Genomic DNA, 18814 nt, shown 5'->3' with positions numbered 1-18814 from the left:
CAACCACCACCCTCTGTCTTCTTTCAGCTAGCCAATTTCTGATCCACATCTCTAAATCACTCTCAATCCCCAGCCTCCGTATTTTCTGCAATAGCCTACCGTGGGGAACCTTATCAAACGCTTTACTGAAATCCATATACACCACATCAACTGCTCTACCCTCGTCTACCTGTTCAGTCACCTTCTCAAAGAACTCGATAAGGTTTGTGAGGCATGACCTACCCTTCACAAAGCCATGCTGACGATCCCTAATCATATTATTCCTATCTAGATGATTATAAATCTTGTCTCTTATAATCCCCTCCAAGACTTTCCCCACAACAGACATGAGGCTCACCGGTCTATAGTTGCCGGGGTTGTCTCTACTCCCCTTCTTGAACAAAGGGACCACATTTGCTATCCTCCAATCCTCTGGCACTATTCCTGTAGCCAATGATGACATAAAAATCAAAGCCAAAGGCTCAGCAATCTCTTCCCCGGCTTCCCAGAGAATCCTAGGATAAATCCCAACAGGCCCCGGGGACTTATCTATTTTCAGCCTGTCCAGAATTGCCAACACCTCTTCCCTACGTACCTCAATGCCATCTATTCTAATAGCCTGGGTCCCAGCATTCTCCTCCACAACATTCTCTTTTTCCTGAGTGAATACTGACGAAAAATATTAATTTAGTATCTCGCCTATCTCTTTAGACTCCACACACAACTTCCCATCCCTGTCCTTGACTGGCCCTACTCTTACCCTAGTCATTCTTTTATTCCTGACATACCTATAGAAAGCTTTTGGGTTTTCCTTGATCCTACCTGCCAAATACTTCTCATGTCCCCTCCTTGCTCGTCTTAGCTCTCTCTTTAGATCCTTCCTCGCTACCTTGTAACTATCCATCGCCCCAACTGAAACTTCACACCTCATCTTCACATAGGCCTCCTTCTTCCTCTTAACAAGAGATTCCACTTCTTTGGTAAACCACGGTTCCCTCGCTCGACGCCTTCCTCCCTGCCTGACCGATACGTACTTATCAAGAACACGCAGTAGCTGTTCCTTGAACAAGCTCCACATATCCAGTGTGCCCAACACTTGCAGCCTACTTCTCCAACCTACCCCCCACAAGTCATGTCTAATGGCATCATAATTGCCCTTCCCCCAGCTATAACTCTTGCCCTGCGGGGTATACTTATCCCTTTCCATCACTAACGTAAACGTCACTGTCCCCAAAGTGCTCACCTACCTCCAAATCTAACACCTGGCCTGGTTCATTACCCAAAACCAAATCCAACGTGGCCTCGCCTCTTGTTGGCCTGTCAACATATTGTTTCAGGAAACCCTCCTGCACACACTGTACAAAAAACGACCCATCTATTGTACTCGAACTATATCTTTTCCAGTCAATATTTGGAAAGTTAAAGTCTCCCATAATAACTACCCTGTTACTTTCGCTCTTATCCAGAATCATCTTCGCCATCCTTTCCTCTACATCCCTAGAACTGTTTGGAGGCCTATAGAAAACTCCCAACAGGGTGACCTCTCCTTTCCTGTTTCTAACCTCAGCCCATACTACCTCGGAAGAAGAGTCCCCATCAAGCATCCTCTCCGCCACCATAATACTGTTCTTGACTAGCAGCACCACACCTCCCCCTCTTTTACCTCCTTCTCTGAGCTTACTAAAACACCTAAACCCCGGAACCTGCAACAACCATTCCTGTCCCTGCTCTATCCATGTCTCCGAAATGGCCACAAAATCGAAGTCCCAGGTACCAACCCATGCTGCCAGTTCCCCTACCTTATTTCGTATACTCCTGGCATTGAAGTAGACACACTTCAAACCACCTACCTGAACACTGGCCCCCTCCTGCGAAGTCAAATCTGTGCTCCTGACCTTTATGCGCTCAATCTCCCGTACCCTAAAACTACAATCCAGGTTCCCATGCCCCTGCTGCATTAGTTTAAACCCCCCCAAAGAGCACTAACAAATCTCCCCCCCCAGAATATTTGTGCCCCTCAGGTTCAGATGTAGACCATCCTGTCTGTAGAGGTCCCACCTTCCCCAGAAAGAGCCCCAGTTATCTAGAAATCTGAATCCCTCCCGCATGCACCATCCCTGTAGCCACGTGTTTAATTGCTCTCTCTCCCTATTCCTCATCTCATTATCACGTGGCACGGGCAACAACCCAGAGATAACAACTCTGTTTGTTCTCGTTCTGAGCTTCCATCCTAGCTCCCTGAAAGCCTGCCTGACATCCTTGTCCCCTTTCCTACCTATGTCGTTAGTGCCAATGTGGACCACGACTTGGGGCTGCTCCCCCTCCCCCTTAAGGACCCAGAAAACACGATCCGAGACATCACGTACCCTTGCACCTGGGAGGCAATATACCAAACGTGAGTCTCTCTCGCTCCCACAAAATCTCCTATCTGTGCCCCTGACTATCGAGTCCCCAATTACTAATGCTCTGCTCCTCTCCCCCCCCCCCCCTTCCCTTCTGAGCAACAGAGACAGACTCCGTGCCAGAGGCCCGTACCCCATGGCTTACCCCTGGTAAGTTCCCCCCCCCCCCACAAGTATCCAAAGCGGTATACTTGTTTCTCAGGGAAACGACCGCGGGGGATCCCTGCACTGACTGCTTCTTCCCAGTCCCTCTTACAGTTACCCATCTATCTCCAATCTTTGGTGTAACTAATTCCCTGAAGCTGCTATCTATGATCCCCCTCTGCCTCCCGAATGATCCGAAGTTCATCCAACTCCAGCTCCAGTTCCCTAACTCGGTCTTGGAGGAGCTGGAGATGGCTGCACTTCCTGCAGGTAAAATCAGCAGGGACACTAACGGCATCCCTCACCTCAAACATCCTGCAGGAGGAACATTGCACTCCCTTCCCTGCCATCCCTCTAACTTCCAACCAAGATCTGGTTAATAAATAAAAACATTTTTAAAATAATAATATAATATGGCACTTACCTCACACCAATGGGTCTTATTATTAGGTTAGAGGAGGAGGGCGGGTGGGAGACACTACACGTGTAGTGTCTCGGGTTTCCTCTCCACCAGAATTTATTGGTTGCGGGGGGGCGGGGGGGGGGGACCTTCCCAGAAGTCCGGCGGGTCGAACTTCCGGTTCCCGCCTTATATAAAAAATAAAATAAAAAATAAAACAGAAAAGAAGAACAGAAACAGGACCAGGTAAGTGTTTTAAAATCAAATACTCACTTCCCGCAATACAAACCAGCTCACCCCAATCCAACCAAACCCAATCCACCCCAACACAACCCAACCCAACCCAGCTCAACCCAATCCAACTCAACCAAATCAAACCCAACCCAACCTGATCCAACCCAACACAACCCCACCCAGCTCAACCCAATCCAACCCAATCCAAACCAACCCAATCCAACCCAACACAATACAACTCAAACCAATCCTTTGGGTTGGGATGTGTTGGATTGGGTTGGGTTGTGTTGGATTGGGTTGGTTTGGATTGGGTTGGATTGGGTTGAGCTGGGTTGGGTTGGGTTGTGTTGGGGTGGATTGGGTTGAGCTGGGTTGGGTTGGGTTGTGTTGGGGTGGATTGAGTTTGGTTGGATTGGGGTGAGCTGGTTTGTATTGCGTTGGGTGGAATGTGTTTTGGGTTGGGTTGGGGTTGGTTGATTTGGATTGTGTTGGATTGAATTTAGTTGGATTGGGTTGAATTGAGTTGGGTTGACTTGGATTGGGTTGGGTTGATTGAGTTGGGTTGGATTGGGTGGAGTTGAGTTGAAATGGGTTGGGTTGGGCTTGATTGGGTTGGGTTGGATTGAGCAGCGTTGGGTTGAGTTGGATTGGGTGGGGTTGGGATTGGTTGGATTGGATTGGACTGGGTTGGATTTGGTTGGGTTGGGCTGGATTTGGTTGGGTTGGATTGGATTGGGTTGGGTCGTATTGGATTGGGTCAGGTTGGATTGGGTTGGGCTGGATTGGGATGGGTTGATATGGGTTGAGTTGGTTTGGGTTGGGTCGTATTGGATTGGGTTGTGTTGAGTTGGATTAGATTGGGTCAGGTTGCTTTGGGTTGGGTTGGGTTTGATTTGGTTGAGTTCGTTAGGGTCGGTTTGGGTTGGATTGGATTGTATTGGGTTGCATTGGGTGGGGTTGGGATTGGTTGGATTGTATTGGGCTGGGTTGGATTTGGTTGGGTTGAGCTGATTTGGATTGGGTGGGGTTGATTTGGGTTGGATTGGGTGGGGTTTGGTTGGGTTGGGTTGGATTGGGTCAGGTTGGGTGGGGTTGGATTGGATTGGGTTGGATTTGGTGGGGTTGGGTTGGATTGGATTGGATTGGGTTGGGTTGGATTGGATTGGGTCGGGTTGGGTTGGATTGGATTGGATTGGGTTGAGCTGGGTTGAGTTGGATTGGGTTGGGCTGGATTGGGTCGGGTTGGGATGGGTTGAGTGGGATTGGGTTGGATTTGGTTGAGCTGGGTTGGGTTGGATTGGGTCGTATTGGATTGGGTCGTATTGGATTGGGTTGGGCTGGATTGGGTCGGGTTGGGATGGGTTGAGTGGGATTGGGTTGGATTTGGTTGAGCTGGGTTGGGTTGGATTGGGTCGTATTGGATTGGGTCGTATTGGATTGGGTCGTATTGGATTGGGTTGGGCTGGATTGGGTTGGGTTGGGATGGGTTGATATGGGTTGATTTGGGTTGGGTTGAGCTGGATTGAGTTGGTTTGGGTTGGGTCGTATTGGGTTGGGATGGGTTGAGTTGGATTAGATTGGGTCAGGTTGCTTTGGATTGGGTTGGGTTTGATTTGGTTGAGTTGGTTAGGTTCGGTTTGGGTTGGATTGGATTGGATTGGGTTGGATTGGGTGGGGTTGGGTTGGGTGGGGTTGGGTTGGATTGGACTGGGTTGGATTTGGTGGGTTGGGCTGGATTCGGTTGGGTTGGGTGGGGTTCAATTTGGTCGGGTTGTGTTGGATTGGATTGGGTTGGATTGGATTGGATTGGGTTGGGTTGGATTGGATTGGATTGGGTTGAGCTGGGTTGAGTTGGACTGGGTTGGGCTGGATTGGGTCGGGTTGGGATGGGTTGAGTTGGATTGGGTTTGGTTGGACTGGGTCGTATTGGATTGGGTCGTATTGGATTGGGTTGGGCTGGATTGGGTCGGGTTGGGTTGGATTGGATTGGATTGGATTGAGCTGGGTTGAGTTGGATTGGGTTGGATTGGATTGGGTCGTATTGGATTGGGTTGGGCTGGATGGGGTTGGGTTGGGATGGGTTGATATGGGTTGATTTGTGTTGGGTTGGTTTGGGTTGAGCTGCTTTGGATTGGGTCGTATTGGATTGGGTTGGGTTGAGTTGGATTAGATTGGGTCAGGTTGCTTTGGATTGGGTTGGGTTTGATTTGGTTGAGTTCGTTAGGGTCGGTTTGGGTTGGATTGGATTGGATTGGGTTGGATTGGGTGGGGTTGGGATTGGTTGGATTGGATTGGGTGGGGTTGGGTTGGGTGGGGTTGGATTGGATTGGGCTGGGTTGGATTTGGTTGGGTTGGGCTGGATTGGATTGGGTGGGGTTGATTTGGGTTGGATTGGGTGGGGTTTGGTTGGGTTGGATTGGATTGGGTCAGGTTGGGTTGGATTGGATTGGGTTGGATTGGATTGGGTCGGGTTGGGTGGGGTTGGATTTGGTGGGGTTGGGTTGGATTGGATTGGATTGGGTTGGGTTGGATTGGATTGGGTCGGGTTGGGTTGGATTGGATTGGATTGGGTTGAGCTGGGTTGAGTTGGATTGGGTTGGGCTGGATTGGGTCGGGTTGGGATGGGTTGAGTTGGATTGGGTTGGATTTGGTTGCGCTGGGTTGGGTTGGATTGGGTCGTATTGGATTGGGTTGGGCTGGATTGGGTTGGGCTGGGTTGGGTTGGATTGGGTCGTATTGGATTGGGTCGTATTGGATTGGGTCGTATTGGATTGGGTTGAGCTGGATTGGGTTGGGTTGGGATGGGTTGATATGGGTTGATTTGGGTTGGGTTGATTTGGGTTGAGCTGGATTGAGTTGGTTTGGATTGGGTCGTATTGGATTGGGTTGGGTTGAGTTGGATTAGATTGGGTCAGGTTGCTTTGGATTGGGTTGGGTTTGATTTGGTTGAGTTGGTTAGGGTCGGTTTGGGTTGGATTGGATTGGATTGGGTGGGGTTGGGTTGGGTGGGGTTGGGTTGGATTGGACTGGGTTGGATTTGGTTGGGTTGGGCTGGATTCGGTTGGGTTGGGTGGGGTTCAATTTAGTCGGGTTGGGTTGGATTGGATTGGGTTGGGTTGGATTGGATTGGATTGGGTCGGGTTGGGTTGGATTGGATTGGATTGGGTTGGGTTGGATTGGATTGGGTTGGGTTGGATTGGATTGGATTGGGTTGGATTGGATTAGATTGGGTTGAGCTGGGTTGAGTTGGACTGGGTTGGGCTGGATTGGGTCGGGTTGGGATGGGTTGAATTGGATTGGGTTTGGTTGGACTGGGTCGTATTGGATTGGGTCGTATTGGATTGGGTTGGGCTGGATTGGGTTGGATTGGATTGGGTTGGGTTGGGTGGGGTTGGATTTGTTGGGGTTGGGTTGGATTGGATTGGATTGGGTTGGGTTGGGCTGGATTGGGTCGGGTTGGGTTGGATTGGATTGGATTGGGTTGAGCTGGGTTGAGTTGGATTGGGTTGGGCTGGATTGGGTCGGGTTGGGATGGGTTGAGTTGGATTGGGTTGGGCTGGATTGGGTCGGGTTGGGTTGGATTGGATTGGATTGAGCTGCGTTGAGTTGGATTGGGTTGGGCTGGATTGGGTCGGGTTGGGATGGGTTGAGTGGGATTGGGTTGGATTTGGTTGCGCTGGGTTGGGTTGGATTGGGTCGTATTGGATTGGGTCATATTGGATTGGGTTGGGCTGGATTGGGATGGGTTGATATGGGTTGATTTGGGTTGGGTTGGATTGGGTTGGGTGGGGTTGGGATTGGTTGGATTGTATTGGGCTGAGTTGGATTTGGTTGGGTTGGGCTGGTTTGGGTGGGGTTGGGTTGGGTTGGATTGGGTGGGGTTTGGTTGGGTTGGATTGGATTCGGTTGTGTTGGGTGGGGTTGGATTTGGTGGGGTTGGGTTGGATTGGATTGGGTCGGGTTGGGTTGAGTTGGATTGGGTTGGGCTGGATTGGGTCGGGTTGGGATGGGTTGAGTGGGATTGGGTTGGATTTGGTTGAGCTGGGTTGGTTTGGATTGGGTCGTATTGGATTGGGTTGGGCTGGATTGGGTTGGGCTGGGTTGGGTTGGATTGGGTCATATTGGATTGGGTCGTATTGGATTGGGTTGGGCTGGATTGGGTTGGGTTGATATGGGTTGGGTTGGTTAGGGTCGGTTTGGGTTGGATTGGGTTGGGTGGGGTTGGGATTGATTGGATTGTATTGGGCTGGGTTGGATTTGGTTGGGTTGGGCTGGTTTGGGTGGGGTTGGGTTGGGTTGGATTGGGTGGGGTTTGGTTGGGTTGGATTGGATTGGGTCGGGTTGAGTGGGGTTGGATTGGGTGGGTTTGGATTGGGTGGGATTGGATTGGGTTGGGTTGGGTGGGGTTGGATTTGGTGGGGTTGGGTTGGATTGAATTGGGTTGGGTTGGATTGGATTGGGTCGGGTTGGGTTGGATTGGATTGAGCTGCGTTGAGTTGGATTGGGTTGGGCTGGATTGGGTCGGGTTGGGATGGGTTGAGTTGGATTGGGTTGGATTTGGTTGAGCTGGGTTGGGTTGGATTGGGTCGTATTGGATTGGGTCGTATTGGATTGGGTTGGGCTGGATTGGGTTGGGTTGGGTTGGGTTGATATGGGTTGATTTGTGTTGGGTTGGTTTGGGTTGAGCTGCTTTGGATTGGGTCGTATTGGATTGGGTTGGGTTGAGTTGGATTAGATTGGGTCAGGTTGCTTTGGATTGGGTTGGGTTTGATTTGGTTGAGTTGGTTAGGGTCGGTTTGGGTTGGATTGGATTGGGTGGGGTTGGGTTGGGTTGAGTGGGGTTGGGTTTGGTTGGATTGGATTGGGTTGAGCTGGGTTGAGTTGGATTGGGTTGGATTAGGTCAGGTTGCTTTGGATTGGTTTGGGTTTGATTTGGTTGAGTTAGTTAGCGTCGGTTTGGGTTGGATTGGAGTGGATTGGGTTGATTTGGGTCGGGTTGAATGTTTGGTTCAGGATGGTTTGGGTCAAGTTGAGTTTGGTTGGATTGGTGGTGGAAGGCTTCTTGTCAGCTGTAGAGGGTACCACCCACGTACAGGGAATGCAGCAGGGTCCTGTGTTTCATTGGCTAAACATATTTTCACCCAATAATAATACTCTTTATTGCCACAAATAGGCTCACATTAACACTACAATGAAGTTACTCTGATAATCCCCTAGTCGCCACACTCCAGCGCCTTTTCAGGTTCACAGCGGAGAATTCAGAATGTCCAAGTCACCTAACAACACGTCTTTGGACTGTGGGAGGAAACCGGAGCACCCGAAGGAAACCCACGCAGACACGGGGAGAACGTACAGACTCCGCACAGACAGTGACCCAAGCCGGGAATTGAATCCGGGTCCCTGGCGCTGTGAAGCAACAGTGCTACCCGGTACAGGTGAACCAAGTTAGCAACGGACCATCCGCCAATAGTGCCTCTCTCTGCCAGATAGTTCAAAATGGCCATGGTGATTAATGATGGTGACGTAAGTCACCCCTGTCTCACTGATCTACACTGGCTCCCAATCCAACAGCACCTCAATTCTAAAATCCTCATACTTGTTTTCAATCTCACCCTGGCCTCGCCCCTCCCTCTCTGCAGCCCTCTCTAATGCCACAACTCTTTGAAATTTCTGAACTCTCCCAGTTACTTCCAATAGTCCACAGCTGTTCCTCCAGCTGCCTGAGCGTCGGAGTTCCTTCGCTAAATCCCTCTGCCTCTCACTCCTCCTTTAGGAAGTTCCTCAACACCTGTCTCTTTACCAAGCTTTTGACACCTGTCCTAATATCTGCTCATGTGACATAAGAACATAAGAACTAGGAGCAGGAGTAGGCCATCTGGCCCCTCGAGCCTGCTCCACCATTCAATGAGATCATGGCTGATCTTTTGTGGACTCAGCTCCACTTTCCGGCCCGAACACCATAACCCTTAATCCCTTTATTCTTCAAAAAACTATCTATCTTTATCTTAAAAACATTTAATGAAGGAGCCTCTACTGCTTCACTGGGCAAGGAATTCCATAGATTCACAACCCTTTGGGTGAAGCCGTTCCTCTTATGCTCAGTCCCAAATCTACTTCCCCTTATTTTGTGGCTATGCCCCCTAGTTCTGCTTTCACCCGCCAGTGGAAACAACCTGCCCGCATCTATCCTATCTATTCCCTTCATAATCTTATATGTTTCTATAAGATCCCCCCTCATACTTCTAAATTCCAATGAGTACAGTCCCAGTCTACTCAACCTCTCCTCGTAATCCAACCCCTTCAGCTCTGGGATTAACCTAGTGAATCTCCTCTGCACACCCTCCAGTGCCAGTACGTCCTTTCTCAAGGAAGGAGAGCAAAACTGGTGTGGCCTCACGAACACCTTATACAATTGCAGCAGAACCTCCCTAGTCTTAAACTCCATCCCTCTAGCAATGAAGGACAAAACTCCATTTGCCTTCTTAATCACCTGTTGCACCTGTAAACCAACATTTTGCGACTCATGCACTAGCACACCCAGGTCTCTCTGCACAGCAGCATGTTTTAATATTTTACCATTTAAATAATAATCCTTTTTGCTGTTATTCCTACCAAAATGGATAACCTCACATTTGTCAACATTGTATTCCATCTGCCAGACCCTAGCCCATTCACTTAGCCTGTCCAAATCCCTCTGCAGACTTCCAGTATCCTCTGCACTTTTTGCTTTACCACTTATCTTAGTGTCGTCTGCAAATTGGACACATTGCACTTGGTCCCCAACTCCAAATCATCTATGTAAATTGTGAATAGTTGTGGGCCCAACACTGATCCCTGAGGGACACCACTAGCTACTGATTGCCAACCAGAGAAACACCCATTAATCCCCACTCTTTGCTTTCTATTAATTAACCAATCCTCTATCCATGCTACTACTTTCCCCTTAATGCCATGCATCTTTATCTTATGCAACAACCTTTTGTGTGGCACCTTGACAAAGACTTTCTGGAAATCCAGATATACCACATCCATTGGCACCCCGTTATCTACCGCACTGGCAATGTCCTCAAAAAATTCCACTAAATTAGTTAGGCACGACCTGCCCTTTATGAACCCATGCTGCATCTGCCCAATGGGACAATTTCCATCCAGATGCCTCGCTATTTCTTCCTTGATGATAGATTCCAGCATCTCCCCGACTACCAAAGTTAAGCTCACTGGCCTCTAATTACCCTCTTTCTGCCTACCTCCTTTTTTAAACAGTGGTGTCACATTTGCTAATTTCCAATCCGCCGGGACCACCCCAGAGTCTAGTGAATTTTGGTAAATTATCACTCGTGCATTTGCAATTTCCCTAGCCATCTCTTTTAGCACCCTGGGATGCATTCCATCAGGGCCAGGAGACTTGTCTACCTTTAGCCCCATTAGCTTGCCCATCACTACCTCCTTGGTGATAACAATCCTCTCAAGGTCCTCACCTGTCATAGCCTCATTTCCATCAGTCACTGGCATGTTATTTGTGTCTTCCACTGTGAAGACCGACCCAAAAAACCTGTTCAGTTCCTCAGCCATTTCCTCATCTCCCATTATTAAATCTCCCGTCACAGCCTCTAAAGGACCAATATTTACCTTAGCCACTCTTTTTTGTTTTATGTATTTGTAGAAACTTTTACTATCTGTTTTTATATTCTGAGCAAGTTTACTCTCATAATCTATCTTACTCTTCTTTATAGCTTTTTTAGTAGCTTTCTGTTGCCCCCTAAAGATTTCCCAGTCCTCTAGTCTCCCACTGATCTTTGCTACTTTGTATGTTTTTTCCTTCAATTTGATACTCTCCTTTATTTCCTTAGATAGCCACGGTCGATTTTCCCTCTTTCTACCGTCCTTCCTTTTTGTTGGTATAAACCTTTGCTGAGCACTGTGAAAAATCATTTGGAAGGTTCTCCACTGTTCCTCAACTGTTTCACTATAAAGTCTTTGCTCCCAGTCTACCTTAGCTAGTTCTTCTCTCATCCCATTGTAATCTCCTTTGTTTAAGCACAAAACACTAGTGCTTGATTTTACCTTCTCACCCTCCATCTGTATTTTAAATTCCTCCATATTGTGATCGTTCCTTCCAAGAGGATCCCTAACTATGAGATCCTGAATCAATCCTGTCTCATTACACAGGACCAGATCTAGGACCGCTTGTTCCCTCGTAGGTTCCATTACATACCGTTCTAGGAAACTATCGCGGATACATTCTATAAACTCCTCCTCAAGGCTGCCTTGGCCGACCTGGTTGAACCAATCAACATGTAGATTAAAATCCCCCATGATAACTGCTGTACCATTTCTACATGCATCTGTTATTTCTTTGTTTATTGCCTGCCCCATCATAATGTTACTATTTGGTGGCCTATAGATTACTCCTATCAGTGACTTTTTCGCCTTACTATTCCTGATTTCCACCCAAATGGATTCAACCTTATCCTCCATAGCACCGATGTCATTCATTACTGTTGCCCGGATGTCATCCTTAAATAACAGAGCTGCACCACCTCCCTTACCATCCACTCTGTCCTTCCGAATAGTTTGATACCCTCGGATATTTAACTCCCAGTCGTGACCATCCTTTAACCATGTTTCAGTAATGGCCACTAAATCATAGTCATTCACGATGATTTGGGCCATCAGCTCATTTACCTTATTCCGAATACTACGAGCATTCAGGTAAAGTACACTTATGTTGGCTTTTTTACCTATGTTCTGAATCTTTACACCTCGATCAGTAACCTCTCCTAAGTTATATTTCCTCTTAACCTTTCTCCTAATTTTCCTTGTCGTTGAACCCATATCTTCATGTAACAACCTGCCGCGTCGCTTACCATTAATGTTTTCACTTCCCGTTTTATTTCTTTTAGTATTCCTGGTCCTATTCACTGAGCTCCCCTCAGTCACTGTACCTTGTACTGTCGCACTTTTTGATTTTTGACTATGGCTTCTCTGCCTTACACTTTCCCCCTTACTGCCTTTTATTTCTGTCCCTGTTTTACTACCTTCCAACTTCCTGCATCAGTTCCCATCCCCGTGCCACATTAGTTTAAACTCTCCCCAACAGCTCTAGCAAACACCCCCCACTAGGACATCGGTTCCAGTCCTGCCCAGGTGCAGACCGTCCGGTTTGTACTGGTCCCACCTCCCCCAGAACCGGTTCCAATGTCCCAGGAATTTGAATCCCTCCCTCTTGCACCATCTCGCGAGCCACGCATTCATCCTCTCTGTCCTGACATTCCTACTCTGACTAGCTCGTGGCACTGGTAGCAATCCTGAGATTACTACCTTTGAGGTCCTACTTTTTAGTTTAACTCCTAGCTCCCTAAATTCAGCTTGTAGGACCTCGTCCCGTTTTTTACCTATATCATTGGTGCCTATGTGCACCATGACAGCTGGCTGTTCACCCTCCCCCCCCCCCCCCCCCCCCAGAATGTCCTGCAGCCGCTCCGAGACATCCTTGACCCTTGCACCAGGGAGGCAACATACCATCCTGGAGTTTCGATTGTGTCCGCAGAACCGCCTGTCTATTCCCCTTACAATTGAGTCCCCTATCACTGTAGCCCGGCCATTCTTCTTCCTGCCCAGCTGCGCAGCAGAGCCAGCCACGGTGCCATGAACCTGGCTGCTGCTGCCTTCCCCTGGTGAGCCATCTCCCTCAACAGTATCCAAAGCGGTATATCTGTTTTGCAGGGAGATGACCGCAGAGGACACCTGCACTGCCTTCCTACTCTTGCTCTGTCTTTTGGTCACCCATTTACTATCTCCCTCAGTACCTTTCACCTGCGGTGTGACCAACTCGCTAAACGTGCTATCCACGACGTCCTCAGCATCGCGGACACTCCAAAGTGAGTCCATCCGCAGCTCCAGAGCCGTCAAGCGGTCTAACAGGAGCTGCAACTGGACACACTTCTTGCACGTGAAAGAGCCAGGGACAGTGGACGTGTCCCTGAGCTCCCACATCGCACACGAGGAGCATGACACGGGTCTGAGATCTCCTGCCATGCCTTAAACCTTCAGTTAACTTCAACAACGACAATTTCAACAAAAAAAACAACAAAGAAAAAATAAATAAATATACCAATGAAAAGAAACAGAGAAACAGAAACACTACTTACCAGTCACTTACCAGGGATAAAAAGCACTTCCTCTCCACCCAGCTTCCAATTCCCACCTAGATTCAAATTCCCAAACTCACTCTTAGCTTTGTCTCACTCCTGGCTCTGTCTTCTCTGGCTCACTGGCAGAACTGGCTCACTGGGAGAACTGCACAGTCAGAATCCAACTTAGTTTGCTGTTGCTCCCAAGATGTTCCTTGGAGAGGGTTTAGGTTTCGAGATGCTGTAAAAATGCACAATGCATCTACCAACTCAAGGTTTCTGGAAACAGTCAGCGTCAAAAACCCCAACAGATTCTTGGCTCGCCAGCCCAAAGGTGCTGAGGCCAACAGTTGGGCTGCACCACTCCCACCCTGATTGATCCCAGTCGGAAAGAGGAAACAGTGACCTCCTGGATTGCAAAACTCAGTTACAGAGCCTTCTGCGGTGAGATGTCAGTCCTGGCTCCATGTCGGAGATGCATTCTTCCTGATGAGGTATTATGCCGAGGCCCCATCTGCCCTCTCGGGGATGTCAGAATCTCCTGGCACAATTTGAAGAAGGGGTGAGTTCTCCTTGATGTCCAAGTCCCAGGGTGTTGTGGGAGGCTAGGGAGGAAATTGCGGGTCCCCTAACCGAGATATTTGAATCATCGGCAGCCACAGGTGAGGTGCCTGAAGATTGGAGAGTGGCGAATGTTGTGCCCTTGTTTAAGAAGGGCAGCAGGGAAAAGCCTGGGAACTACAGACCGGTGAGCCTAACGTCTGTAGTAGGTAAGTTGCTAGAAGGTATTCTGAGAGACAGGATCTACAAGCATTTAGAGAGGCAAGGACTGATTCGGGGCAGTCAGCATGGCTTTGTGCATGGAAAATCATGTCTCACAAATTTGATTGAGTTTTTTGAGGGGGTGACCAAGAAGGTAGATGAGGGCAGTGCAGTAGACGTTGTCTACATGGACTTTAGCAAAGCCTTTGACAAGGTACCGCATGGTAGGTTGTTGCAGAAGGTTAAGGCTCACGGGATCCAGGGTGAGGTTGCCAATTGGATTCAAAATTGGCTGGACGACAGAAGGCAGAGGGTGGTTGTAGAGGGTTGTTTTTCAAACTGGAGGCCTGTGACCAGTGGTGTGCCTCAGGGATCGGTGCTGGGTCCACTGTTATTTGTGATTTATATTAATGATTGGGATGAGAATTTAGGAGGCATGGTTAGTAAGTTTCCGGATGACACCAAGATTGGTGGCACAGTGGATAGTGAAGAAGGTTATCTAGGATTGCAAAGGGATCTTGATCCATTAGGCCAGTGGGCCGACGAATGGCAGATGGAGTTTAATTTAGATAAATGTGAGGTGATGCATTTTGGCAGATTGAATCAGGCCAGGACCTACTCAGTTAATGGTATGGCGTTGGGGAGAGTTATAGAACAAAGAGATCTAGGAGTACAGGTTCATAGCTCCTTGAAGGTGGAGTCGCAGGTGGACAGGGTGGTGAAGAAGGCATTCGGCATGCTTGGTTTCATTGGTCAGAACATTGAATACAGGAGTTGGGACGTCTTGTTGAAGTTGTACAAGACATTGGTACGGCCACACTTGGAATACTGTGTGCAGTTCTGGTCACCCTATTATAGAAAGGATATTATTAAACTAGAAAGAGTGCAGAAAAGATTTACTCGGATGTTGCCGGGTCTTGATGGTTTGAGTTATAAGGAGAGGCTGGATAGACTGGGACTTTTTTCCCTGGAGCGTAGGAGGCTTAGGGGTGATCTTATAGAGGTCTATAAAATAATGAGGGGCATAGATAAGGTAGATAGTCAACATCTTTTCCCAAAGGTAGGGGAGTCTAAAACTAGAGGGCATAGGTTTAAGGTGAGAGGGGAGAGATTCAGAAGGGCCCAGAGGGGCAATTTCTTCACTCAGAGGGTAGTGAGTGTCTGGAATGGGCTGCCAGAGGTAGTAGTAGAGGCGGGTACAATTGTGTCTTTTAAAAAACATTTAAATAGTTACATGGGTAAGATGGGTATAGAGGGTTATGGGCCAAGTGCGGGCAACTGGGACTAGCTTAATGGTAAAAACTGGGCGGCATGGACTGTTTGGGCCGAAGGGCCTGTTTCCATGCTGTAAACTTCTATGATTCTATGATTCTAAGTCAATATTTGTTCCTCAACCAATGTTCACTAAATTTGGTCATTATCACATTGCTGTGTGTGGGAACTTGCTGTGCACAAATTGGCTCCTGTGTATCTGAACCGCGAATAAGGTTGGGTCAGGAAATGAATGGAAGTTCTTTCTGAATCCAAATTAAATAATATCCCCAAAACACAATCTTCATCACTTAAATTCTGCCTTTCATTATTGCTTGCTTTCTCTGCCTCTGCCTATGTGGGAGATTTTAGCCAATATGCGTGATATCCATTTAATTCTAAGCCTTTTGTCTTTTTATTACAGAGCAACAGTCTCCAGCGCTCCCCACAATCTCGCCGGTACCTGTGTATTCTGCAAAAGTGACGCAAGCCCCCATCCCAGCCCCCTCGCCAGTGACCTCCCCAATAACAGTCTCGCCTGCTCCATCAACAGTCTCCTCCATTCCATCGACTGTCAGTCCTGCATCCTCAAAGTTCACCCCTACCCCGTCAACAACGGTCTCCCCCGTACCAACAAAGACAGTCTCCCCTGCCCCCACAAAATTTGCCCCTACCATAACAAAAACAGTCTCCCCTGTCCCAGAAAAGACCGTCTCCCCTGCCCGCTCGAAATTTGCCCCGACCGTAATAAAGACAGTCGCCCCTGTCCCGGAAAAGACAGTCTCCACTTCCCCCTCGAAATTTGCCCCTACCGTAACAAAGACAGTCTCTCCAGCCCCCAGGAAATTCACCCCCACTGTCCCCTCCCCTGGCCCGCCGTCAGTGTCCCCGTTCTCGGCCACCATTTCGCCAATCCCACCGGCGCCAATCCCAGCTTCCTCGCCTGCTGTCTCTGCCCCTACCCCCAGCGTCTCACCTGTGGGATCGGAAGCGTCGGTGACGCCCACCAGACTCTCCCCCACCTCCAAAGCTGCTGATGGCTCCGCCACGGGACTGAGGCATGGTGTCCCACAGAAACCCTACACGTTCATGGAAGAAAAGGCCAGGTAACGGAATGAGGCTACGGAGGGGGGCGGGGGGGGGGGGGCATCAGTGACTAAAGGGGCACTATCACGGCGAAAATAAGGTCAACTTGCAATGACATAGCACCTTGAGATTCCTCAAAATGTCCCAAGGTGCCTCACAGCAGTGTTTCTAAACAAAGATTTGATGCTTGGGCCACAGAAGGTGCTAGGAGGACTATCTCGGTCAAAGCATCGGCAAGGAGGAAAGAGGTGATGAGATGTGAAGAGGTTTAAGGAGGGAATTCAAGGGCTGAGGACCCAGCAGCTGAAAGCACAGCCACCAATGGTGGGGCGATTAAACTCCGGCATGGACAAGAGGCCAGAATTGGAGGCGAGTGGAGGCTCTGCATACCCGGAGAGAGATGAGAAGGTGCGACGCGTTGCACCGACAGTAGTTGAGGCAAATACCAAAGATGCATTTCAGGGGCAACTGGTCAAGTACACAGGGCTTTTGTCTGTCTGCGAGGGTAGATGGTGCCTCCGTTTAAAGTTCCATCTGAACCTGGGAACCTCCCGCAGTGTCGCACCCCTTTAGCAGATAAGTCACCCAAGTTTCTCCACAATCTTAGAACTGGGACCGAATAGTTCAAACGGCCATTATGTATGTGAGTGTGAAGGGATCAGTCGTCAATGCTGGTAGGGGTAAGGCGGAGTGGGGGGGGGGGAGCTTCCTGTGAGATATATATATCAACAACATAGAAGAAAATGTGGGGGGTGATAAGTAAGTTTTGTAGGTGACACGAAGATTGGCTGGTTGGTTGACAGCAAAGAGGAAGATCTCCGGTTACAGGCAGATGTGGACAGATTGGTCAGAGGGGCAGATCAGTGGCAGATGGAATTTAACCCTAAAACCTGCGAGGTGAGGCCCTTTGGAAGGAGTAATGCGACAAGGAATGAATGGCAGAGCATTCAGAAGCTCAGAGGAACAGGGCGAATTGGGGCGTTTGTCCACAGATCCCTGAAGGCGGAAGGGCAGATCAATAGCCTCCATGGGGAGGCATTGGCATAGTGGTATTGTCACTGGACTGGTGATCCAGAGACCCAGGGTAATGATTTGGGTTCGAATCCCACCCCAGCAGATGGTGGAAATTGAATCCAATAAATATCTGGAATTAAAAGTCTAACGATGACCATGAAACCATTGTCGATTGTCTTAAACCCATTTGGTTCACTAACGTCCTTTAGGGAAGGAAATCTGCCGTCCTTACCTGGTCTGGTCTACATGTGACTCTAGACCCACAGCCATGTGGTTGACTCTGAAATGGCCACTCAGTTGTATCAAAACCGCTAAAATCTAAAAGGACAGACATTGAACAAGCCACCCGACATCGACCCAGGCACCGGAAACGACAGTGCCAAAGCCAGCCCTGCCGACCCTGCAAAGTCCTCCTCACTAACACCTGGGGGCTCCAGTACAGCTACAACACTGGCATCTAACCGGCAATGTGGAAAATTCTCAAGGGGAATTAGCGATGTGCACTAAATGCACCAGTGACACCTACCTCCTGTAAAAATTGTCCACAAGAAACAGGACAAATCCAACCCAGCCAATTACCACCCTATCGGTCTACTCTCCATCATCAGCAAAGTGATGGAAGTAGTCATCAACAGTGCTATCAAGCAGCACTGACTCAGCAACAACCTGCTCACAGACACTCAGTTTGGGTTCCGCCAGGGTCACTCAGCTCCTGACCTCGTTACAGCCTTGGTTCAAACATGGACAAAAGATCTGAATGCCAGAGGGTGAGGTGAGAGTGACTGCCCTTGGCATCAAGGCAGCATTTGACCGAGTGTGGCATCAAGGAGCCCGAGCTAAACAAGATTATGAGGGGCATGGACAGGGTGGATGGGAAGCAGCTGTTCCCCTGAGCAAAAGGATCAATAACAAGAGGGGAAAATGTGAAGGTGGCAGGCAGGAGGTATCGAGGGGATTTGAGGAAAAGGTTTTTCGCCCAGAGAGCGGTGAGAGTCTGGAATGCCAGGCCTGGGAGGGTAGTAGAGACAGTAAACCTCACAACCTTTAAAATGTACTTGGATGAGTATTTGAAATGTGATAACATTCAAAGCTATGGACCAAGTTCTGGGAAGTGGGATTAGTGTAGATTAGAGTAGTTATTTTCTGTCAGTGCGGGCTTGATGGGCCGAACGGCCTCGTCTCTATGATTCTACCAGCATGGACCAGTTGGACCAAATGGCCTGTGTGCTGTAGGAACCTGAGAGCAATCCCTGGGGTGGGTTTGTTCCATCAGTCACTCCGCCAGAGACTACGTGGCATCGACAGGAGTTGCCAAGGGCAGTGAGCATTTATCCGTGGCAGAACCATCTCCCTGCCCCACACAATGGGGTAAGCCTTGCCCGGCCATGGGTGGCATGGCGGGGGCAGGT

At 48.9% G+C, this 18814-nt stretch overlaps 1 protein-coding gene across 7 annotated transcripts in view; it reads left to right on the top strand.

Annotated features, from left to right (window-relative positions):
• The window catches only part of spega (striated muscle enriched protein kinase a), a 1182457-nt gene that overhangs the window by 1142236 nt on the left and 21407 nt on the right, over positions 1-18814 (top strand). For all 7 annotated transcript variants that reach the window (XM_072468701.1, XM_072468720.1, XM_072468711.1 and 4 more), the window contains one exon: positions 15730-16411. In XM_072468701.1, coding sequence (XP_072324802.1) covers positions 15730-16411 — 682 coding nt within the window. The remainder of the gene's footprint in view (positions 1-15729; positions 16412-18814) is intronic.

This window comes from Scyliorhinus torazame, chromosome 2 (genome assembly GCF_047496885.1).
Source record: "Scyliorhinus torazame isolate Kashiwa2021f chromosome 2, sScyTor2.1, whole genome shotgun sequence".
Classification (NCBI taxonomy): domain Eukaryota; kingdom Metazoa; phylum Chordata; class Chondrichthyes; order Carcharhiniformes; family Scyliorhinidae; genus Scyliorhinus; species Scyliorhinus torazame.
The sequence above is the reverse complement of the archived record's forward strand: the minus strand, read 5'-3'. Positions and strand labels throughout refer to the sequence as shown.